The 25,890-nt window shown below is 44.7% G+C and overlaps 1 protein-coding gene across 4 annotated transcripts in view; it reads left to right on the top strand.

Moving 5' to 3' along the window:
* LOC125465756 (rho guanine nucleotide exchange factor 18-like) overlaps window positions 1–25,890 on the top strand; it is a 196,748-nt gene that overhangs the window by 13,019 nt on the left and 157,839 nt on the right. For 3 of the 4 annotated variants that reach the window (XM_048559546.2, XM_048559547.2, XM_048559545.2), the window contains exon 1: window positions 6,942–7,161. The exons of the other annotated variant lie outside the window; for it this stretch is intronic. In XM_048559546.2, the coding sequence (XP_048415503.1) occupies window positions 7,086–7,161 (76 nt within the window). In that variant the 5' untranslated portion in view covers window positions 6,942–7,085. Of the gene's footprint in view, window positions 1–6,941; window positions 7,162–25,890 lie in introns of those variants that run through there. 4 annotated transcript variants of the gene reach the window in all.

Raw genomic sequence — 25,890 nt, 5'->3', positions numbered from 1 at the left:
AAGGGAACTTTCTTCACACAATGAGCAGGAAATCTTTGTCATGCTCACTCTTGGAGAACCGTGATACTTTGCCTGGAGCAGAATCAGGAGCTGAGGTTGGTAGATTTTGGATACTTAGGAAATTTAAAGGATATAAGGATAGTACAGGAATGTGGAGGCTCAGGAAGATGCTCAGCTCAGGGTGGCACAATGTCTCAGTGGTTAACATTGCTGCCTATCGGCACCAGAGATCTGTGTTCAATTTCAACCTCGGGTGACCCTAACCCCAACCCTATCACAGTTTGCACATTCCCTCCATATCTGCGTATGTTTCCTCCAGGTGCTTCGGTTCCCCCACAGTCCAAAGGTGTGCAGGTTAATTGGATTGGCCGTGTGAAATTAGCCATGGTGTGCAGGGATGAGCTGGATAGATGGATTAGCCATGGGAAATGTAGGGTAATCAGGGTCTGGTAAGGGGCTGGGTTTGGATGCTCTTCAAAGGGTCAGTGCAGTCTCGATGGACTGAATGGCCTCTTTCCACACTGGAGGAATTCATAGCAGAGCAGGCTTAATGGGCCAAATAGCCTCCTTTGGCACCCGTATCTAATGTCAATTTGTATTTACCCCTCAGCACTAGGCCCATGTCTTTTGGAGTTTCGAAGAGCCAGAATTGGTTTGATTAAAACAGATAAGATCCTGAGTGGACTTGCATAGGTGAACATGGAAAGGGTGTTTCCTCTTGTGGAAGAATCTAGAATTAGTTGGGGGTCAGAGTTCAAAAATACAGGCTCTCCCATTTAAGACTGAGATGAGGAAACACTTCTTTTTCTCACAAGAGAGTTGTGAGGCTTTGGAATTCCCCCCCCTCAGAAGGCAGTGGGTACAGAATATTTAAATATTTTTAAGGGGAAGTTGATAGATGGCCAATGAGGAGGAACTTCTTCAGCCAGAGGTTGGTACTCATTGCCACAGAAGACTATAGAGGCCATGTTACTGAGTGTACAGAGAGAAGATGGGTCCTTGATTATTAAGGGAATCAGGGCATACGGGGAGAAGGCAGAAGAATGGGATTGGGATGCATATCAGCCATGATCGAATAGCAAAGCAGACTCTGATAGGCTGAATGGCCTAACTCTGCTCCTATGCTTTGTGGTCTAAAGGGATGAAATATTATCAGGGGTATTTAGGAATATAGAGTTGAGGTTAAAATCAGATCAGTAATGAATGGTGGAACAGGTTTGAAGGGCCAAGTGGCCTAATGCTGTTCCTTGTACACCTGTTTGTAACACAGACTGGGTAAATGTTTCAATGGCTGCTTGTGGAGCCTGGCAAAGGGTAACCTATCATTGCCCTTTAGATTCTATCAGAAAACACCGCAGCGTCCTAATGGCGTAAGCCTCCCTCTCAGCTCAACTGAGAACAACTTTGGGAGCTCAATGTTTGCACTTACGATCCTTTTGTTCAAACAATTCGTGCGAGGCCTCCTAGGTCGGTTCAGTGATTCCCAGAATTTAGGACTGTGTTTTGGAAAAGCCATAAGAAATATCGTTGAAAGATTGTAAAACTCGTATCTTTCATATTTCCGTATTTTTGATTGCAAGCTGTAATTTGAAAAGGGCTGTTTTAAAAAAACAAGGTTTGAGGGAGGGATGATTGCACTTTTTAAAAGCAGTTATCAATGCTCACTGTGTGTATTGTTTCCACGGCTGTTTGTTCAGGCATTTGGTCAGGGTTATTGTAGACAATCTGGCACGATGAAGGGATTTGGCTGGCGGCAAGTAGCTGCTGGTATGTGGACTAGTGACTTGTTGACAATGTCAAAGGGCATCTGCCTCCTCCTGGGTAGCTGAACAGCTTGTGGAGGCGATTGATGTGGTCAGAAGCATTTGGTCCTCCTGCAGCGATGGTGGTCTCTTTGTGGAAAAAAAAAGCATCTGAAGCCTGAAGAAAGCCGGTTTATTTTCTGTCACCAGTTATAAGCTGTTACTTTTAACCTACAAGTCAAGGCCTTTACATGCAGGAGCAATTGGCTCACAACAAGAATGTGAAAGTACCTGACAAGAAGAAATCATGGAGCAGCAAGTCCTGGCAAACCAAGAGAATCATTTGAGAGCGAGCCCTGATTATGGAGACCAACTGCCTTCCTATCTTCCCCACCATCCAGAACACCATTTTTTTAATTAAAAAGCCAAAAGAACTGCAGATGCTGAAAATCAGAAACAAAAAACAGAAATTGTTGGAAAATCTCAGCATGCCTAGTAGCATCTGCGGAGAGAAATCAGAGTTAATGCTTCAGTTCGAGTGAACAGCTACTATTTGTGTCTTTGCATAACTCTGTAGAGAGAGTTTTATAAGGGGGTTAGAGTTTTAACTAGCAGAGTTATATGTCAGTATTTCATAATTATTTATCTGTAGCTGAAATCAACTAAAATGTAAATAGAAAGTAATTCTTGAAAAGTACAGAACCTGTCCTGTGCTTTCTGTGATTTGGTTCTAAGAGATAAAAGAACTGGGGAATTCTACTTCTCGGATAAACTCTGGAAATACCGCAGTTTGAATTCCAGCATGCTATCCCAGTGAGACATACCAAAATATGTTTCATTTTCTTTGAATACATTTGTTTATTAATTTATAGAAGTGTTGGATGTGGTGTTAAAGGTTCATCGTTGGAAAGAGACATTTTTTGCTGAAGCTTTTCATGGGGGGTTGTCTGAAACTTGGCATTCTTACATTTGTCCTGAAGAGTGTAAGACAAAAAGCCTTCAACAACATGCCTTCATTTTCTCAAAATATTCAGGTTTTGTGTCTCTAAGCAACTGACTTGAGGTTTTATGACCCGAGAGGGACAAATTATTCTAATTGGGCAACTAGGATTTACTCACTTTCTAGTTGGCTGCAAGAAGGCAGGATGGACATATCAGTTCACCAATGAGTGTGAGAGGCAGCTGAGGAGCCATGTGAGATAACTTCCAGGATGGCCAGAGTTGGCAACCAAATTAAAGCAAAATACTCTGATTGCTGGGTATCTGAAACAAGCAGAAGGTGCTGGAGAAACTCAGCAGGTCTGGCAGCATCTGTGGAGAGAAAAGCACAGTTAACATTTTGAGTCTGGTATGACTCTTCCTCAGAACGTGGTCTGTGCGGGACAACAACTTCTGAAAGCAGGCGTGTTATCATTGGTAGTGGTGTTTCTGGTTTCAGTGAAAAGAATGTATTTTTTTAATCAGCCAACGTTAGCAGTGTTGAGACCAGGCAATGGCTTAAGTCATCAGAGGCACTAATTGGCAAAAAAATTTTCAGACTGTTGCTGTGTGAGTGACAATGGGAACTGCAGATGCTGGAGAACCCAAGATACAAAGTGTGAGGCTGGATGAACACAGCAGGCCCAGCAGCATCTCAGGAGCACAAAAGCCGACGTTTCGGGCCTAGACCCTTCATCAGAGAGGGGGATGGGGAGAGGGTTCTGGAATAAATAGGGAGAGAGGGGGAGGCGGACTGAAGATGGAGAGAAAAGAAGATAGGTGGAGAGGAGAGTATAGGTGGGGAGGTAGGGAGGGGATAGGTCAGTCCAGAGAAGACAGACAGGTCAAGGAAGCGGGATGAGGTGGTAGGTAGGAAATGGAGGTGCAGCTTGAAGTGGAACGAAGGGATGGGTGAGAGGAAGAATAGGTTAGGGAAGCGGAGCCAGGCTGGGCTGGTTTTGGGTTGCAGTGGGGGGAGGGGACGAACTGAGCTGGACGAGACTGTTGCTGTGTTTTCTCAAATCTTACAAATAATCTAAAATTTAATGCAAAGAACTGTTGCATTTTGGCTATGTGGCTCTTGACTGGAATAAATTTTGGCGCAACAGATATGACCACTTCTGTCACGTTTAGCCAGGTGAAAGTCTCTCACCATCTGCCCTCACAGACTGTAACGCTCCAGTGGCGTTGCTCATAAACTTAGCTGAAAGCAAAATCCTGCAGATGCTGGAGGTCTGAAATTCAACTCCAGCAGGTCTGGCAGCATCAATGGAGAGAGAAACTGGGTTGGGGTTTTGAGTCCCATATATGATGCATTACGTCTCTTCAGAATTGAAGAGAGGTGGAAATGTGATTGGTTGTTGTATGGTGTTGAGAAAGATGGACGGGTCAGATAGAACAAAGAGAGCAAGGGAGATTAAGGCAGTGGGAGAGCAGGTTTGAGTATGTGAAAATGCTTAGAATATCCCTCACAGCATCAGAAACTGGGTGTGGATGTTATGGTATTGAAGAACCCAACAGATGTTTACTACAGCTAGCTCTTATATGCAGACATTAGGTTCATAGGTGCTTCAGTGCCTGGGCTAACATTGTGTTACACAGATCAGCATGCTCCTAGTAGAATGCCATGCTTCGAGTGATTGGAGATAAGAGGGAATCTGAGATCTTTATATCCTCGGGTTACATGCGATGATACAGTGATGTCTTGAGAATGTCTCCTAAAAGACATAGTGACATTGGCATTGTGTGTCTCTTAAAGGTATACTGACTGTCACACACAACGCTACAGAATTGGATCCTTTCTCCTGATTTCCCCCTCGTTTCCCCTAACCCCCGATTTACCTCATGAAGCCTGCTGTGCTAGTTAATGGAAAGACTTACGTTTTTCTAGCACCTTAAAAAGACCAAAAACAGATTACAGCCAATGATATGTTGTCTCTGATGTAAATGTAGGAAGTTCAGTAGCTAGCACTGAGTAACACAGTGGCTCAGTGGTTAACACTGCTGCCTCACAGGGCCAGGGACCTGGGTTCAATTCCACCCTTGTGTGACTGTCTGTGTGGAGTTTGCACATTCTCCGTGTGTCTGTACGGGATTTTGTTGAGCGCTCTGGTTTCCTCCCACAGTCCAACAGTGTGCACATCAGAAGGATTGGCCTTGGGAAGTGCAGGATTACAGGGTAGGGGTGGGGGGAGTCAGTCTGGGTGGATTGGTGCAGTCCTGTTGGTCATAATGGCCTGTTGAATCCACACTGAAGGGATTCCATATATGTGTGTGTTCATAGCAGCAAAGTGAGAGTGGGTATTGTCTGGGAGATTAGGACATTTAGGACCTCAGTTTCACATCTTACCCCAACATGATGTTTCTGACAGTGCAGTACTGGGCGTGTCCGCTGTGATAATGTGTTCAAAACTCTTGGGGCAAGGACTCAGTGTTCAGACTCACATGACTCATTCAGTACCTGGATGTTAGGACTTGTTAAGTCTTTCCCCACTGGCTGACTGGGTGAAGATGCCTCAAGCCTTTCTGTCCCAGAGGTGAGAGTTCTTCCCAAGCAGGCAGCTGACGTAACAACTCCTGAGACTGGACCAAGTACAGCAGGGAATGGTCCAACCCAGAAAGCCCAGCAACAACAGGGCACTCAACAGCAGATCCTTACAGCTTCATGGTGTATCTAACCCTGTGCTGTCCCTGCCCTGGAAGGTTTTGATGGGACAATGTAGAGTGAGCTTTACTCTGTATCTAACCCCGTGCTCTTCCAGTCCTCAGAGTCTTGGGCTTGATGTTTAAAATGGGAAAATGTTGCGTCTCCAACATTCTCGCACCTCTGCTTCTGCTTTCATATCATTTTCCCTCACTGTCTCTCTTTACTCCCCTACAATGCTCTCTCCCCCACAATGCTCTCTCCCCCACAATGCTCTCTCCCCCACAATGCTCTCTCCCCCACAATGCTCTCTCCCCTACAATGCTCCCTCCCCTACAATGCTCCCTCCCCTACAATGCTCCCTCTCCTACAATGCTCCCTCTCCTACAATGCTCCCTCCCCTACAATCCTCCCTCCCCTACAATCCTCCCTCCCCTACAATGCTCTCTCCCCTACAATGCTCCCTCCCCCCCAATACACTCTCCCCCTCACACTCTCTCTAACCTTCTCTATTATTTGCAGCTCTTCCTCTTTTTCCTGTATTGTCTTCCACTATTTTCCTTCTCTCTCTGCTTGCTAGTGAGTTTTGAGAAGATTTGTAGCTCAGGTTGAGGTTCTGGATGTGAGTTTGCTCGCTGAGCTGGAAGGTTAGTTTTCAGATGTTTCGTCACCATTCTTGGTAACATCATCAGTGAGCCTCCGACGAAGCGCTGGTGTTATGTCCCGCTTTCTATTTATCTGGTTGGGTTTCCTTGGGTTGGTGATGTCAAAGGCTCTGCTTGCCTTTGAGCTTCCCCACTTTCTGCTCTTCCTCACTCAAAGCTGTCCAACTCTCCAATTACCTTTCTCTCTCTGTTTATCACCTCTTTATTGTTCCTGCTTTGTCTTCCCTTCACTGCTTCCTCACTGGATCTCCTCCTAATCTCTATTCCCAGGTATCCTTCGTTTCCCCACTTAGCTCCTTATTTCTCACTCCCTCCCCTTCCACTTTTCATCTCTCTCCATCTCTCCCTTTGCTCTATCCATTTGTCGACTCTGTCAGCTTCTCCTTCAAAAAAATCTCTTTTCCTCTGTTTGCTCCCATCTGTCTTCCTCTGTGTTCCCCCTCTATTTCTCTTTATTGCCATCTGTTCCCCTCCCCCATGTTTCCCCTATCTCCCCCCAACCCCATTCCCCTTTCCCCCGTATCTGTTTGCTCTCTCTCCTGTTGCTGCAACCCCTGGCAACCCCCCCTCTCTCTCTCTCTCTCTCTCTCTCTCTCTCTCTCTCTCTCTCTCTCTCCCTCCCTCTTTCTCTCTCTCTCCCTCCCTCTTTCTCTCTCTCTCTCTCTCTCTCTCTCTCCCTCCCCCCCTTTCTCTCTGTCTCCCCCTCCCCCCGCCCCTCCTCCATAACACCCCCCCTCTCTTTCACCCCCAACACCCCCCCTCACACACACACACACACTCTCTCTCTCTCTCTCTCTCCCCCTCTCCCTTGTAACCAGCCCTCGGTCAAACACACAGTGTGAAACCACAGCCTCTCTCCCTGCAGCCTCTGATGTTGGCACGCAGCTTGGGTCTGACTGCAGACTGCCCCCTCCAGCTTCCCTCCCCTCAGCACTCAGGCTGTCGACACTGTTTGGACAGCGGATCTGTTTTTAGTTCACTCTGCCTCCCTGTGCTTGAGCTTCCACAGTCACACTATTCCTGGGACTTTTTGGAAAATAACTTTCAATTTTCTAAATGTCTGACTCTCCGCTAAATAACTCCTGGCCCTCCTTCTCAAAGTTCTGGATGAAGCGATGGTTATTTAAAAAAGGTACTGCTTTAATTTCTAAACTCTCCTAAAACTGTTCCAATTTTTTGTCGATATTTCTCATACTTTCGGTATAAAAAGGGGTCTGGTTCCAACTGCTTTGCCTCTTGTCGGTCTCGGCTCATGGTGTGTTTCTGAGTGAGGGATTCTGACAGTAAGTCCTGAATAGTATTTCTGCTCTGATTTCAGAGTTTGTGATGTTTAACTTCACCAGACCGGAGGGAAAAACTGTTTTGAAGACAGCTATCAGCTGTACTTGGAAATGAATTTACTGGTCATAGTGGTCCTCTCTTCTGAGGTGTACAATATATGTCTGACAGTTTGTCTCATTTGTCAGTTTCACTGGTTTTTACTTTAAGTTTAAGTATTTGTTCTACGTGCTGGGACCTTTTTGAGTGGGGCAGGCTGACAGTTTGTTGGAGATCTATACAGGTTTCCGATAGGCTTGTGTCAGGAAGTGAGATTGAAGACACTTCACAGAAGCCGGGGCAGAGGCTGGTGGGTTTTGTTTCCCAGTTTGGGGACTTCTTGCGATTAGCTTATGTGAAAGGCATCCTGTCACAGTATCGTGTGATCGTTGATTTGTGTGTATGTGGCTGAGGATGTGGTGGTGTGCCTTTATGTTTGTGTGTGTATTTGTATGTTTGTCCATGGCCACACGAGTGCATATATTTTGTGCCTGATTTTTGCTGTTTTGCATGGAGAGGTTCATAGGAGGCATTTCTGAGTGTGTTTATGTAAAAGTGTGTGTGTGTGTATGTGTGGATTGAGTTTCTGAGTTTATGTAAAAATCTGTTTGTATAAACGTTTGTGGATAGATTCTATGTATGTACAGTTTCAGAGTGTGTGTGACCCTGTGGATGTGCAGAGTTTCAGAGTGTGTGTGTATCACATATACAACCACAACAGGATGCAAGTTCATTTCTGGAAAGATAAGCCCTAGCTCCAGCTCCTATCTGAGACAACATCCAACCGTTCTTACCACAATCAGGTTTTTGCAATCTAACTATTAACCGGTCACCTTCTGAGTTTTCTGTAATCCCCTCCGATTCAGTGAAAGGGGAAAGCGTTGTCAGGACTCTCTCTTGTGCCATTTACCATTCCAGTCTTTGACCTTGGGCTGGGCTGTTACTTGTGTATCACAAAGAGTTCAGGTGGTCAGCCTGACCTCTGGCTGTGGGTCCAGTGGGTACCATCCATGCACCTGTGCACAGTTTATGAGCCCAGGCCATGATGTGGGACACTGACAGACTGCTGCATGTTGGAAGTGTCCCCTTTCGGTTGAGATGCGAAACCAGTGAGTCAATCAACTCCCCAGGGTGGACTTGAGAGAGCTCACAGTCACTGTTTCAATAAAGTGCATCAAATTCTCCCTCACCTTTTCCGTTGAGCTGTGTTTCTAGCATGCTAGCAGCTGACCACGCTTTAGAAAGAAAACTATTTAATGGGACAAGGAAAGATTTTAACAGGGAATCCTGAGTGCTTAGGAAGTGAGATAACACGGTGTGAAGCTGGATGAACGGAGTAGGAAAGCTGATGTTGCAGGTCAACCTTGTTATCTCAGATTCTCCAGCATCGGCAGTTCCTACTATCTCTGCTTAGGAAGTGAATGTCTTTCTTTTTTTGTGTCCTTGTAAATATTTATCCTGCCAGCAATATAATTTCTCTCTTTGCCGTTTGCTAGAACACACAGCGTGCTAATTAGCTGTATTGTTTCCTGCAGTATAAGTGACTGTGCTTCTAAAGTCTTTTATTGCTTGTAAAAAAAATTCTGGGATGCTGTGAGCCTGTGAAATGCATCTCTCTGATTTCCAGGTGCTCCCACAGCTCATGCTTCTCAGCAGGGGATTTTCCTGATTAATTCTCAGTATGAAAACCATGTTGGTGTTTTTTATTCACTTTAGGGATGTGGATGTAACTGATTAGGCCAGCATTTATTGCCCAACCCTAGTTGCCCAGAGGGCAGTTAGGAGTCAAACACATTGCTGTGGGTCTGGAGTCACATGTAGGCCAGAACAGGAAAGGATAGTAGTTTCCTTCCCTAAAGGGCATTAGTGAACCAGATGGGTTTTTCCAACAATCAACAATAGTGTCATTTTCGTCGTTAGACCTTTAATTCCAGATTCTTTATTGAATTCAAATTCCACGAATTGACAGGGCGAGATTTGAACCTAGGTCCTGAGAACGTGCGTCGAGTTTCTAAATTGATAGTCTAGCGAAAATGCCACTCAGCCAGTGCCTCCCCAAAAGTGATGCCCTGTGTAAATGTACAAACTGGGGGCAGGAGTAGATCATTCAAACCCTCAGATCTCCTCCTCCATTCTGGATCAACACGGCTGATTTGATTGTAATCTCCGATGCCCGTTCCCACCAGCCCCTGACAACCTGTAACCCCACACACACTCACCTTATGTATCAAGCATTTTGCTACTCCCACTTGAAAAATATCAGAGACTCTGGCTCCAGCTCCTTTTCAGGAAGGGAGTTCTTAAGATTCACCATCTCTGAAGAAAATACTTCACCTCATTCTGTTTTAGACGCGTGTCTTTGATTTTTAAATAGACCCTCCTAGTTCTAGATGCACCCATAAGAGGAAACACCCTCTCCAGACAGGATTTGATATCATTCAATCAATTCAACTTTTATCCCTCTATAAAGAGTGTCTTCCACTGAGTGGATGGCCCTCCTGGTACAGTTCATATTTGTCTCGGTGAGTTTCCCATGGAACAAGTAATAGGACACAGAATCCTGCATCACAGAGCTGCTTGGAACGAGCCTGCACATTACCACTGCATCATTTTCTCCAGACCTTCCCTACAAAGGCACAGACCATAGGGAAGAGACTGTTGTCCACCCCCTTATTGCAGACTCCTTGAGGACTAGGTGTGGACAGGAAAGGTCTGGCGGTGACGTCCTTTCTCTCTGCAGCCAAGTTCCGTCATCGTGCTGAGTTTTGGCGATAAGACATTTTGCCGTATTCTTTGAACACGATCGGTCATCTCCTTGGTTTCTAGGACGTTGCATACTGACTGCTGCCCGATGGATATGGTCAAAGATGCTTGCTACTGCATCACCTTCTCTGCAAGGGTCAATGGTCCAAGTAGTTGGAGTGTTCTAGGGCAATGGGGCCGGACCCACTTTCAGGGTGAGGGAGACACCCAGCAGGTTTCGGCCTGAAATGTTGACTTACCTGCTGTCTTGATGCTGTCTGACCTGCTGTGTTTTACCAGCCTCACACCTACAGTCTCTGACTTTTCCAGCATCTGGAGCCCTTATTGTCTCCAGCATGTAGTGACATCCGGTGATTGTGTACTAAGGGTCTACACACAGCTACATGTAAAAGGTAGCCATCAGATTAAATATGTTTCTCCTGCTTTATATCTCAAGATTGGTACATTGTGTCCCTGTGAATGTGGTCCACTAGTGACTCCCAGTTGTAGTTGATGGTGGTCCAGTTGATCACCATGGCGCAGGGGAGTATGGCATGGGTCAGAGCTGTACCATGACAACACCAAGAGAGCCGGGTACCTGGCATCAGCTTCTTACCCCCAGCAGAGAGTTAGCGTTTTCATGAATAGCCACATTCTCCATTTAGCTCTTTACATGCCTCGAGCCCTTCAAATCTTAGCCCAGCATCTTCAGGTATCCTGACCTGATGGTGGAAGGTTAAAGAATCGGTCACCCCAGGTCCCAAAGAGCATGGCCTGCCCTTGCCTCGCTTTCCCTTGGCTCCCAAGGCGAGTTCGAACTGATCACAGATGCCCATGAGTCTGTGCATTGGCAGTGGGTCTGAGCTGTACACTGGCCATGTGCATGGACGTTTTAACTGGTATGCCTCCACTACAGAGCCATCGGCTCCCTCATACTCGCACACTTCCTTGAGGGGCTTGGAGAAAGTTTATAAGCAACACATGGACAGGAAAGGAGTCTCTCGATTATTTGGGGTTTGGGGGGACGCTTTCAGATTCCTCCCCATTGACTGACGTTGGGTGCCTCATGATTGGGTAGAGCAGTTGGATTCTGTCCCCAAATGGGACCATCATGCCAATGGTCATCTCCTGGTGCAGGCCCATGAGGGAGGTGTTCCCTTCCCTCTCCTTTTCCAGAACAACTGTGTCCCTGAGTAGCCCGAGATTCTTAGAAATCTTCCAGGTGGATAGCATGCAGGTCGGGTCTGGGTGAATCAAGAGAGACTTGACCCGGCTGGCAATGACCTGAGCAGCTTTGACAAAATGATACCATTCCTGAATTACATTCTTCCTTTGCCCTTGACCCAGCGTCTAAGCGAGCTATCACACTACTTTGGGAGTGAGGGAACACAGCAAGGCCTAACCGTTTCTGTCTTTGAGACAATCCTGAGTGTGGTGCTCAGTCGAGGGATCAGTTGAACCATCTCCCAGCTGCGGGGAGTTAAACAGCTTTTTTAATCCCCTGCCCGATCCTGTCGGATCCAAATGCTGCCTTGAATCAATCTGCGACACTGGATATAAAATTTACCAGGACCCACAGGGCTCTTTGAATTCCTTGCATTGCAATCCAGTTCTGAAAGAGTTCACATGTTTGAATGTGGCATGTAGTGGTGCATAATTCATCAGCTGTTCCTCCTCCATACTGCTTCTCTCCCTCCTCCATACATAGAACATAGAACATAGAACAGTACAGCACAGCACAGAACAGGCCCTTCAGCCCACGATGTTGTGCCAACCATTGATCCTCATGTATGCACCCTCAAATTTCTGTGACCATATACATGTCCAGCAGTCTCTTAAATGTCCCCAATGACCTTGCTTCCACAACTGCTGCTGGCAACGCATTCCATGCTCTCACAACTCTCTGTGTAAAGAACCTGCCTCTGACATCCCCTCTATACTTTCCTCCAACCAGCTTAAAACTATGACCCCTCGTGTTAGCGTTTTCTGCCCTGGGAAATAGTCTCTGACCTCCCTGCTCCCTTCCCTTGTGAAAAGTGACCGGGTGCTCAGGACTGTTGAGTAGGCCTGTCATCAGGAGCAGAGTCTCACATCATTCATCTTCATAACTCTGTCTCTTCGTGCTTTCAGATAAAATAATAACATAAGTAACACAGATTTGCATTTCTGTGTCTTACAACCTTTACAGCCAATGAAAAGGCTTAAAATGTAATCATTGTAAGAATGTGGGAAACACAACAGCCAGTTTGCACACAATAAGCTGATCGTGGCTGGACAGTCTGTTTGAATCATGTTGATTGGGGGATAAATATTCGTCCAGACACAAGGGGCAATTCCCACGCTCTTCTTCCACATCCTCCTGCAGCCTGGGTCTCTGTTTACTGTCACATCCTAAAGGTGGTCATTCCAACAATCTAGCACTCCAACAATGTGGGGGCCAGGGCCAGGAGGCATTCATCTGGATTGTGTATACAAGCCTCTGGTCTTGAACTTAAAATCTCCTGATTGTAAGACCCACTGAGTCATCAATCGGAAAATAAAACGCATACAGACATGTGCAAAAATGCGTACATGCACACACAGACGCATACATAACACGTACATGCTTGCATGTTTGTACATACGCACAGATGCACATACTAACACAAACATACATACACAAGCACCTATGCACAGATACACGCGTGGACAGATGTGTACACACATGCATGTGCACACACTGATGCATACATGCGCGCGTACACACACGCTTTGGAACAACGCCAATCTTTATGTTGTCCCCTTTAACAGAACTTGTGCATTGGGGATACAATTCATGAATCTTAGATCTCAGAAATGGAGGAACAACAATACATAACGAGATCAAACGACTGCAAATGCATTCTTCGGACAAATCCGCCTCACCCAGTGCTCAACAGAACAACAAAAGGCAAACTAAATGGTCTGAAGTGATTAAACCAGACGAAGATAGGCAGCTTTGGAAACAACAGAACACACAAAGTCAGAAAGATACTAATGGATTAAGAGAATGAATAAAGTTGTAACTCTTATGGGTTCATCACTTTACACCCCTAAAGGACAGACCAGGGGACGTTCCAAATGGTGAAAACTGGAAACAATGGAGGTTGAAGGTGCATGAGGCTCATTTATATGTATATGGACCAAATGTCTTGAACAAATAGAGAATAATCAAAAGGTTTAATAGAATAGTGGTATTTTTAAACCTAGAGGAAGGAGACTTTATGGTGCAATGGGTAGCTTCCCACCTTGGAGTTAAAAGATTTCAGATTTGCTAGCCAAGGAAGAAACAGTCAGACAGCTTCAGAATCACCTTGTGAATCTCTCCAATCTGTGCCAGTGGCTGGTGCTGGGAGTGGGAGAAGTATCTGACCAGTTAACCCTGGTCAGGGAACAACTCTACTATCACTGGTCATAGCTTCTGCTGAAACATGTTTTTATAATATGCTTATATGTTGCTATAAGAAGGTGGGTTGGTGCAACAGCATGGAGTTTGATCCCTGTCTTGGCTGTGGTGGACACCATGGCGCTGTGGGCCAGATTTGCCTTCAGGAAGAGAACTGAAAAAGAGGATGAGAGTACAAGAGGTCTGATGTAATGCTTCAGCTGGAGTCCTGTACATCACCTTGAGAAGGACATATTGGCCTTGAGGGAGTATAGCATAGCTTTGTCAGAATGGCAATGACCCTTGGAGTCTAGAACCATGAGATGCTGTCTCAGGATATGGGATTAGGACAGAGATGAGGAAACCTTTCTTCACTCAGAGGGTGGTGAACCTGTGGCATTCTCTACCATGGAATGTTATGGATGCAAAGTCATTGAATATATTCAAGAAAGAGATATATAATTTTTTAGATTTAAAAGGCAGCAAAGCATGTAGGTAGGAAGTGGGAATATGGCATTGAGATAATACCATGATCATAATGAATAGCAGAGCAGGCTCAAAGCAGAATGGCCTCTTTCTATATTTAGTTTCTATGTTTCTGTACCTGAACTCCAAGAATTAAGTAATTAAGAAACATTGTCCAAACTGAATTTGTATTCCTGAAGCTTGGATTGTTTTCCCCCAAGACATTAATATAAACAAATAGCGCGGATCGAGAGAGACTGTTGTTACTGGTTTTGGATTAAGTTCTAAAAATTAGAACCAAACCTTTCAGGAATGAAATTAAGGAACTCTTGTTCATACAAGGGCTGGAGAAAGTTTGGGATTATCTTTTCTAAAAGGCAATTGATGATAGATTTTTTTTAAACTGAGCAGGAGAAATTGTTTACGAGACAATCGTATTTAAAAAGGTGCGATAAAGTAGGAGCTGGCCACACATCAGGCCTGGTGTGAATATGGAATCGGCTGAAGTGATGAAACAGCTTGCTTCTGTTTCTAGGAGGTACTCACATCTCAGTGACATTACTGCGCAGTATTCAAACAAACAGAGTTTCTCTTGGGTTACGCATGTATCGTTCGCCTTCAGCAAATCTTCAATGTGCAATGTCATGAAGCAATTTAATTGAAATCTTGAGGGAGGAAATTGACAGTTAATGCTAGGGTGTGCATTTGAATTGAAAACAGTGGAATAACCTTCCTGAGCTTAAAATTGGCTCAGGGTTTAGGTGGAGCAAATAAAGAGAATCTGTTTCCTACTGCCGAAGGATTTGCATTTCTGAAAATTTAAAGAACGTGGAGGAAGAATGAGAGACAATATGAAGTATATCTTTTATACATGAGGTGTGTGTAGGATTTAGGACATTGACTGTTTGTCTCCAAAGTTGAACTGACACTTTAAAAGAAAACAATATACAGAAACTGGAAAATGACAAGGGATTGGGCTGGAATAGGAAAAGTCAGAAGTCAAATGACACCAAGTTCTAGCCCAACAGTTTTATCTGAAATCAAAGTTTCGGAGTGCTGCTCGTTCATCAGTGAAGGAGTGGCGCTTTGAAAGCTTGTGATTTCAAATAAACCTGTTAGAAGTGCTCGAGTTCGGATTATTTGCTTGAACCGGTTGTTAGGTTTCACTGGTTTTGCTGAATAAATTCTCTTGTGGCTTGCTTTGTGTAACTAAAACCGTGAGCCATTAAAACAGCAAAGTTAGTTGGCAGTGAACATATCTGAGCACCATAAACAGGGCTAATGATTTGTAAACATTTTGAAAATGTTAAATTAGCTTCCCTGATTACCTATTAGTTACAGACCTGGAAATCTGCCTCAGCTGATTCAAAGGGTCAGCAGTTGTTGGGTGAATTTTTCTGAATTATCTGATCGCAGCTGAAAGGGCTGCTTTGAGAGTTTCATTAATCATCTCGACCTGAGGTAAGGCAGAGAAGAATACATTCGATCAGGTAATCAATGTAGGGAAACATCCACTTGGAACATGAAATGATGTAATGTCAGCTCCAAAAGGCGCTGACGATCCAATGGGCCAAGAATGGCTGCTCCCTCCACAGGAGGAATTTGGAAGAATATCAGCAAGCATTGGCTCAATGGGCCAAATGGCATCCTACTAGGCTGGTTTTCAAAGAGGGTTCCAATCTAATGCAGCCATGCTTTAAACTTTACAGACCTGGAGGCCATTGATAGATCTGCAATGTCTCTGGGATTGTTTTGGATTATTTTTAAATTTCTGGTGAGGGGAAGGAATGGGGAATGTGCTTCCTGCCTCGTTATATCCCTCTCGGGATTTGTTAAAACTGGCACCAGTTGGCACACAGCTGTCAGGGTCACCACATGGAAAAATCAAGCTCATCTCCATTTGTGTTTGAATGAATCTGGGGGCTGTCAGTGAGCAACAGGTCATGAACTGGATCTTGACAAGGCATTCCAGTCCATTTTGAATTTTCTTCATCTTCCTGCTCCTTCTCTGAGCTGCCTCCAGTCCCCTAACAGTGCACCAGCAACCCCCGATGTGGGGTCAGGAGGGTGCTTCCACCTCCCAGAGGTGCCGGACCCCTCTTTGTAGGACACCAAACCCAACCTCCTGCCCAATTTGTGGCTTTGTGGTGGGACATAATGAGGTGACACAGCTCAGAGGCAGGTTGGGGAGCCAAAACCCATCTGGGTGTTGGCTTCCTGACTCTGCACTGAAACCCCAGTCTCGTGCCTTTGCAAAATCACAGATTGAGTGGACAATTTAATAAGAGAATGTAGAAAATTGAATAGGAAGAAAAGACAAGAAGAAAGCATTTCTAACAAGCAGTGCAGTACAATTAGTTTGGATACAGGAGCTTATGGGTGAAAAACTGAGGAGGCCTTGAGACTGAAAGTTGCCACCCAGGTTGACAGGGCTGTTAAGAAGGCATACAGTGTTTTTGCTTTTATTAATAGAGGGATCGAGTTCCAGAACCAAGAGGTTATGGTGAAGCTGTACAAAACTCTGGTGCGGCCGCACTTGGAGTATTGTGTACAGTTCTGGTCACCGCATTATAAGAAGGATGTGGAAGCTTTGGAAAGGGTGCAGAGGAGATTTACTAGGATGTTGACTGGTACGGAGGGAAGGTCTTACGAGGAAAGGCTGAGGGACTTGAGGCTGTTTTCATTAGGGAGAAGAAGGTTGAGAGGTGACTTAATTGAAACATATAAAATAATCAGAGGGTTAGATAGGGTGGATAGGGAGAGACTTTTTCCTAGGATGGTGACGGCGAGCACAAGGGGGCATAGCTTTAAATTGAGGGGTGAAAAATATAGGACAGATGTCAGAGGTAGTTTCTTTACTCAGAGAGTAGTAAGGGAATGGAACGCTTTGCCTCCAACAGTAGTAGATTCACCAAGTTTAGGTACATTTAAGTCATCATTGGACAAGCATATGGACGTACATGGAATAGTGTAGGTTAGATGGGCTTGAGATCGGTATGACAGGTCAGCACAACATCGAGGGCCAAAGGGCCTGTACTGTGCTGTAATGTTCTATGTTCTATGGATTTGTGAGAGGGTGAATGAAGCGAAAGTCCCAGAAGCTCCCTTCCGGTTAGAGAGAGAGAGCGCTGACCAGTGGCGAGTTCAACCTGAGAATTACCATATCTCACACAGGGCTGAGAAGGCAGGGCCTTCATGGACACATCAGTCGGTACAGGAATTCGATCCAGAAGTAAGTTTGTTTCCATTTGTGATGTGGCCAGCAGTGTCCCACAAAGATCTGTGTTAGGGTCGCAATTATTCACATTATTTCATAAAGGCTTGGACAATGGGATAGAAAGTCATCCAGCCAAATTTTCTGATGTCACAAAATTAGGCAGCTTTAAAATTACAAAGGGATATTGGACGGTCAAAGTGAATGTGTAAAGCTCTGGCAGATGGACTTCAATGTAAGCAGGAGCAGGTTATCCATTTTGAAACAAAAAAGGATTGGTCAGGGTACTTCCTAGACTGTATACAGTGGATGTCCAAAGACACTCGGAGGTTTAGGCGTATAAGTTACCATGAAGAGGTGTAGAAAATAATCAAGAAAGCTGTTGGAATGCTAGCCTTTATATCTCGGGGACTGGAGTACAAGGATGCAGAAGTTACACTGCAGTCACACAAACCTCACTTGGAGATCTGAGAGCTGATCTGGGTGCTGTACCTCAAGAAGGATGTTTTGGCCCTGGAGAGAGTTCAATATAGATTTACAAGAATGATAGCTGGACTTCAGGGGTTAAGAGGAAAGATTATATAAATGAGAGATTACAAGGTGTAGAGCTGGATGAACACAGCAGGCCAAGCAACATCAGAGGAGCCAGAAGGCTGACATTTCGGGCCTAGACCCATCTTCAGCCTTCCTGCTCCTCTGATGCTGCTTGGCCTGCTGAGTTCATCCAGCTCTACACCTTCTAATCTCAGATTCTCCAGCATCTGCAGTTCCTACCATCTCTGAAATTGTATAAATGAAGCCTGTTTTCTCTGGAATTTAGAAGTTTAAGGAATTATTTGATTCTCATCTTAAAGATACTACCAGGAAAAGACAGGAAAGATAAAGGTAAACTATTTCATTGGTTGGGGATTCTAGAACGAGAGGCCATAGTCTGAGAATTAGGGCCAAACCTTTCAGGAGAGATGTTAGGAAGCACTTCTACACGCAAATCATGGTGGAGGTTTGGAGCAGTATTCCGCAAATTGCAGTGGATGCTGGGTCAGTTTTACATTCGAGAGAATTTTTTTGTTCAGCAAAAAGTTTTAAGGGATATAGGCCAAAGGTAGGTATGTGGAATTAGATCACAGATCAGCCATTGAATGGTAGAGCAGGTGTGAGGGGCTGATTCTTTTTCTATGAGATTTGAAGGATCTCAATTTGACGTCCCTGGCCACCTTGCATCATCTTTACCCCACCCTGGTCTGTTAGCATCACTCTGACCTGACAATCTAGCCATCGAGCCAATGGAGTGAAGTGAACCCCCTCTCCCCATGAACATGCTGCCTGAGACTATGGTGTATTGAGTTCAAGTATTTAAAGGGGAATTAGATTGATGTGTGAAAAAGCAGCAATATATAAGGCTACAGGGTAAAAGTGGGAGAATGCTGTTGAAGAAAATTATACATTTGGAGAGTCAGCACAGACGTAGGCTGAATGGCCTCTTTCTGTGCCATAACAATTGTGAGATACTGGGAAGTAATATATAGCTGTTGAATCTCTCAGGAAGGGGGATATGTCTGGCCCCAAATTAAGCAGAGTTTACATAAAACTGCAATTGCATGTCGAGCAGGAAAAGCCAGCCCACAGACACTGAAGAACTTTCCAGAAAGTTTTGACATCAGTGAAAATCCACCATCTCTTATTGATGTGACCGATATTGAGTAACTTTGCAATAGCATTGCATTGGAAATTCATTCAGCGAGTAAAACAACACCCCAGTATGAGTCAGTGCTTTGGGATGAGGAACAGAGAAAATTATGAGGAGGTGGGGATCGACGCACAGCGAGAAGTCCAATACTAAAGCTGGTATCATTGGGGCATGATGTGCAAATTATCTTAAAATTAGAAATGCAGTTCTTGGGAGGGTGATGAGCTTGGAAACTTTGGACTTACTTCAGAAATAGTTAGATGCTTTGAGTGGGCAGTAAGAACTATTTTCAGAGATAGCAAGAACTGCAGATGCTGGAGACAGAGATAACACAGTGTGGAGCTGGAGGAAACACAGTAGACCAGGCAGCAGCAGAGGAGCAGGAAAGCTGACACTTTGGGTCAGGGCCCTTCTTCATTTGGCTTTGGTGGGTGATTAAGAATTGGTGACTGTTAGCTCAGTTGCCTGTAAGTTTGGTCTGTAATGCAGAGCGATGCCAACAGTACAGGCTCAATTCCTGCACTGGCTGAGGTAGCTGGCCTTCTCAACCTCTCCCCTCAGCTGAGGTGTGATGACCTTCTTGATATTACCACCGCAAGTCATCTCTCTTTTCAATGGGAAGACAATAATGACGTTACATTAAATAGAGATTACCGAATGTTACAGCAATGAGTGAGACTAGTCAACACTTCATGCTTGTTCTGGCTCTTTGAAAGAGCTACTAATTAGTTCCACTTCCCTCATACTCACTCTTTCAACATTGTTGTGATTACAACAAGGCCAGCCAGGTGGGCCATATAGAATATGAGCTCCCCAATTGGGGCTGTTAATTTGGTCCAATCCAGGAGCCCTGGCTGACATATACAAACAGGAGTGTCAGAGGTGCTGTTCACTCTGAGAGCTGTCCCTGAGTCCAGGTCATTTCCTATGCACGTGTAAATAAAGTGTCACATGGTGGTGGGATACTGGCCTCTCTGGAATTATTTCAAACATACTCCTTCCAATTTCTTAGCTAATTCCCTTTGGAGAGTTGTGATTGAATTTGCTTTCAGTACACTTCCAGGCAGCGAATTCCAGATTACAGTAAAGCATAGTGTCAAACTCCTCTCCCTCTCTGGGTCTTTAGTCAATTATCTTAAATCTGTGTCCTTTGGTTACCAATCCCCTGTCACTGAAAACAGTTTTGCCAAATTTACACCATCGGAATGCCTGAACACTTGAACAGTCTCTTTTCTGTGTCTTTATTCCCATCCAGTGAACTCATCCCGCCGCAATAAAAGTACATTATAAAAGATTGTAGAAAATATACTTTTCTTTCACTCAGATGGCCATGAATCTGTGGAATTCTCTCCCCTGGGGTTGAATGACCTACTTCTGCTATTTCTTTTGTTTTTGTAATTAAAAAAAAGCAGGAGAAATTCAGCCTGCCTGGGAGTATCTGAGGAAGATTTCAAGACCAGTATGACACATCTTTGGAGTTCTGTAGAAACTTAAGTTTCTTCAGCATGTTCTATTTTTATTTCAGATCTCCAACATCTGCACACTTTTGCGGATGTTCTTGTGCTGTTGTATCTGGTATCCATCGCACCCACATGATGGTGCACGAGTTGAGTTCTCATAAAATACTGCTTGGTTCCTCCCCTGATAAAACTGAACTGGTCTGTTACATGGCAAAAGGGTTTTGTTAACATCACAATTCGATTTGATGTTGTTTGTTCATCAAATTGGACAACTTGACAGATGAAAATGATGTGAATTTGTATCCAGCAGGGTGTTTACCTCATTTGGTAATACTTATGGTATTTCCCATAGTATAAGAAACTGGGCATGTAAACTGTGTTGTTAGAGTAATTAACGTTTATACGCAAGCATTACTTTCATCAAGCACTTAGGTTTCGGGGCTGATAATGAGCTATTAGGTTTACACTAGAGAAACATACACCCAGCAGAATGTCATGCTTCAAGAAAGATGGAGTATGAGATCTTTCCACCCTCAGGCCACGTGCTATAATGTAGTGATGTTATTGTGGGCATGGCTCTCGAATGTATGCAGATGTATTGACTGTGAGGAGTAACATGAGAGGGTGTGATGACGGTCGATGTCACCAGAAAGTGCCTTAACACGCAATGAAGAATATGACAGTCGCAATACAGGCAGGAAGACCCTTAGTTTGATTCCTGCCTTTCGATGAATAATTTCCTATAGATTGCATTCAGGGATGATTTAAATCTTGGTGATATTTGATTAGGCAGCAGCCTGCAGTTTTCACTGGCTCAAAAGATGATAAAACCATGGCTCAGTCATGATAAACATGTAATCTTTGAATATTTATGGTTGAGGAATGTTAGAATAATGATGGAAAACGAAACATCTTTTTCCGTTGAAAGAGCTGGACTCCTAATCCCTTCAATGTCACAGATTCAGAAGTGAACTGATTGACATATTTAGCATTTAGTAGTTTAATATTTAATACTTTATTTAAATTAATATGCAGGAGAGCATGACAGAATGCGAACACAGACATTTGCAGTCCAGAAGGAGGCCATTCAGCCCATTTTATCCAACCTATTTCCAGCTTTTTGGCCTTAACTCTGTGAAATATAGCAATTCAAGTTGATACCCAATGCCTTTTAAATGCACTTTCTGTCTGCCTCTGTTTCACAGGGTGAGTTCCATTTCTCTTCACTTCCCCACTTAATCCTCTCTTGACTAACAGGAACGAGTTCTTCAAGTCTGCACTATCTACTGTCCTAGTAATTTTATAAACTTTAATTAAACCTCTCCCCTGCTTCCTCAGTTTCAAAGAAACCACCCCAGCCCAACCAATCTCGCCATGTTGCTCAGATTCTACATTCCCAGTGACATTTTCGCAAGCCTGCTCAGTACCATCATTAGCGTGATCATATCCTTCCTGTAATGCAGTGACCAGAAGGTGTGATCTAATTAGTGTTTCATACAATTCTAGTATAACTTCTAAAACAAAACAATGACGACAGATGCTGGAAATCTGAAACCAAAATAGAAGTTGCTGGAGAATCTCAGCAGATCTGGCAGCATCTGTGGAGAGAGAAATAGAGTTAATATTTTGAATCTGTTATGACTCTTCATCAGAGCGCCATTTAGAACAACAGTCAGAACAGTTCTGAAGAAGGGTCATTGGAATCGCAACATTAATGCCAGTTCCTTTTCACAGATAAAGGCAGACATCCTGAGTTTCTCCAGCAATTTCTGTTTTGTATCTAGCATAACATTTATGTTTTTACAATTTTGGCCTTGATTAATAAAGGAAAGTATCCAGAATGTTGTCTAAATCACTTTATCTCCCTGTCCTGTTACAGTCAGAGGTCTGTGGATATCCACTTTAAGTCCCCCTAATCTCTAAACATTTTGGTATCCTAAGATTTATTGTATCATCGCTGACTTGCCAACCAATCAGCACCCTTTTATCCTGTAGTATAAATTGTCAGCATTGTATAAAATTTCGCTTTCTTGTATTTGTCCTGATGACTGCAGACAGATGGAAAACTTTGGCAACAAGATTTTCTGTTCAACAAAAAAAAATTCAACCCAATATGGGCAAAAAGAAATGGACAGAATGGTCTCCTGCGCTGTCTCGTTGTATAATTCTATGAATCCACTCAGGCTGTGTTGTGTTTAGGGTTATATTAAAGTATCTGGGCTGGTTCCATCTTTGGTACAGATTGTGAACTTTTGATGATATATTTGCAAGTTGTAAATTATGAAAAGGAAAAAAAAACTCAGCCCCTTTCAAGGATGGAGTTGAGTTTCAGTAAATCTTTCCAAGACATTAAACATTGTTTAGTAGACATACAGGAACACTTTGTAGGATATAATTAGAGATTGGTCTTAGCACTGTTTAATGGCTACATAAATAATTACATTTAAGGATTAACAGTGAGAGAGTGAGACTTGGCTGGTGGTTGTTTAGTTCATTAGGTCAGGAAAGCTCCAAGAGCAATTTAGTGAGATCAGTGCTGTTCAGCAACAAAAGATTGTGTTTATATAGCATCTTGCATGTAATGAGACACCTCGTGGTGCAATAGAAGAATTATCCAACAGAACATGGTACCAAGGCTATTTAAGGAGATATTAAACCTGAAAAACCAAAGCTTCGTCAAAGAGGTAGGAGAGCTTGGAGGCGGAGAGAAAGGTAGAGAGGCGGAGAGGTTTAGGGAGGGAATTTAGGAAACTGGAGCAAGAATAAGCCATTCAGCCCATCCACCATTCAAGCAGATCATGGCTGATCAACTACCTTTACACCATTTTTCTCTGCTATCATTATATCTCTTGATGTCATCAGTCTCCAGAAATGTAGCTATCTTTCCCTCGTGGATAGAACTTCCACAACCCTCTGGAGTAGAGAATTCCACCAGCCCGTGATTAAAAATGTTCCTCTTGTCTCAGTCTGAAATGGCTTAGGGTCCAGGCAGCTGAAGGCACCTGCTGCTGCTGGTGAGTTGTTCAAAGTAATGGAGTTTGAGGTCATGAACAGAGTGCGGTCCTGCTCTGAACGTAAAACGCAAAAGAAAGGAGCAGCACTCAGCCATTTGGCCCCTCCAGTGGGCTCCACCGTTCAATAAGGTTAATTTGCGACAAAAGCTCCAATTACCCACCCAGTCCCCCTGATTCTCTTAGATGGGTATTTTGTAAAGTCTGGGTCAGGATCCCAGTGGGTTTTCAACCTGAAATGTTGGTGTCCCCAGCTCTGAGGCAGCACTGATTTTTAAAAATTCATTCGCGGGATGAGGGCATCGCTGCCCAGGCAGCATTTATTGCCCATCCCTAATTGCCCAGAGGGCAGTTAAGACCCAACCACATTGCTGTGCGTCTGGAGTCACATGTAGGCCAGACCAGGTAAGGATGGCAGTTTCCTTCCCTAAAGGACATTAGTGAACCAGATGGGTTCTTCCTGACAATGGATTCATGGTCATCAGTAGGTTCTTAATTCCAGATATTTTCCTTGAGTTCAAATTCCACCATCTGCCATGGTGGGATTTGAACTCGGGCCCCCTGAACAGTGATAATACCACTAGGCCATCACCTCCCCATCGTCTCTCTATGTTCATCCTGGAGTGATAATTGAGTTAGAACAACTGTGCTCCTGCTCTAACGACACCCTGCCAACTCTCATACTCCCCCAACTCTCACTGCCCCCCCAATCTCATCCCCACTCTCACTGCCCCTCTCCAACTCTCACTGACCTGCCCAACTGTGACATCCCCCACTCTCACACACCCTACTGTAACAACGCCATTCTCACACCCTCCTCACTGTCCCCCGACTCTCTCACTCCCTACTTTCACTGCCTCCCCACTCATGCTCCTCGGTTTCACAAACACTAACTCTCGCACACCCCACTCTGACACCCACACACTCAGTGCCTCCCCACTCACTGTGCCCCAGTCTCACACACCCCCACCCTGTCACCCACACGCACTCTCACTGCCTCCCCACTCACTGTGCCCCAGTCTTACACACCCCCACCCTGTCACCCGCGCACACTCTCACTGCCTCCCCACTCACTGTGCCCCAGTCTCTCTCACCCTCACACTGTCACCCGCACACACTCTCACTGCCTCCCCACTCACTGTGCTCCAGTCTCTCTCACCCCCACACTGTCACCCACACACACTCTCACTGCCTCACCACTCACTGTGCCTCAGTCTCACACACCCCCACGCTGTCACCCGCACACAGTCTCACTCACTCCCAACTCACTGTGCCCCAGTCTCTCACACACCCCCACTCTGTCACCCACACCCTCTCTCACTGCCTCCCCACTTTCTCACACCCTGAGTTCTTGCTGGCCCCACCTATTAGGACGTTGAGACAATTCTCCCCCCTTCAGCACACGAGTGAAATATTCAGAGACTGCTTCCTGTGATTTCTACCGTTGACTGATCTTGTCGTCTTGCGTGCACTCTGAGACCGAACATTCACTGCTCTCTGGGTGAGAGAACTCCACAGCTCTACAAGCTTCTGAGTGGAGAGAGTGCTCCTCATTCCAGTTCGAAATGGCCAATATGTAGATCTTAGATGACAGACCTAACTTCAAGCCTGTCTGGCCTCTCAGTATCCACCCTGCCCAGGCCTCTAAGATTGCTCAATGAGATCATCCTTCATTCTCCCAGCCTCCAGAGAATCTAGGCCCAGGCATCTCGATTGCATCACCAGTCCAATCCTTGCCTTTTCAGTCAGGGTGGAACATGAATTTGATTGTATATTTTGATGATGTGGCATTTATTTCAGTCTTGTAGCAGCAACAATTTGCTCTTCTGTAACGCCGTTAACATAACAAAATGTTTGTGGCGACTCATTCTGTCAAATTGAGTTTAGCAGCAAGCCATAGATGGAGAAACCAGGGCAGGTGTCAAAAACATGGTCAAATTGTTAGGTATAAGTGAGCATCTTAAAGGTTAGGAAAGGGGAAGAGGCAGAGAGAGGTTTTGGGATTGTACAGCTGAAGAAACAATTAATGGAGCAATTAAAAATAGATGCCTGCACAAGGCCAGAATTGGAGGAGCACAGGAGGCTGGGGGAGATTACAGAGATAGGGAGGAGGCAAGGGCCTGGAACCATTTGGAAACAAGGATGAGAAGCTAAAATTGAGACCACAACAGGGACCCAGTGTAGGTCAGTGACCACAGAAGAAGTGAGTGAACAGGACTTGGTGCTGGTTGGAATATAGACAGGAGAGTTTTGAATGGCACCTGTTTAGAGTGGGTAGCACATGGAAGGCTGACCAGGAGTGTGGAAATTGTCAAGTCTGGAGATAACAAAGGAAAGGCTGAAGACTTCAGCAGGGATGGAGCTGAGGCTGTGGTGAATTGGAACAATATGAGGGAGGCAGTCTTTGTGATGGGGTGACTCATCTTAGAATCAGGTGTGAGAGCAGAGCGATAAGTAGTTTGTTTCAAAGTGAGACAGTGGCTGAGGAGAAGGAATGCAGTTGTTGATGAAGAGACTGAAGCTTATGGCAGGGACTGAAGATAATGTCTTGGAACTTCCCAA

Source organism: Stegostoma tigrinum, chromosome 30 (assembly GCF_030684315.1).
Source record: "Stegostoma tigrinum isolate sSteTig4 chromosome 30, sSteTig4.hap1, whole genome shotgun sequence".
NCBI lineage: Eukaryota > Metazoa > Chordata > Chondrichthyes > Orectolobiformes > Stegostomatidae > Stegostoma > Stegostoma tigrinum.
The sequence above is the reverse complement of the archived record's forward strand: the minus strand, read 5'-3'. Positions and strand labels throughout refer to the sequence as shown.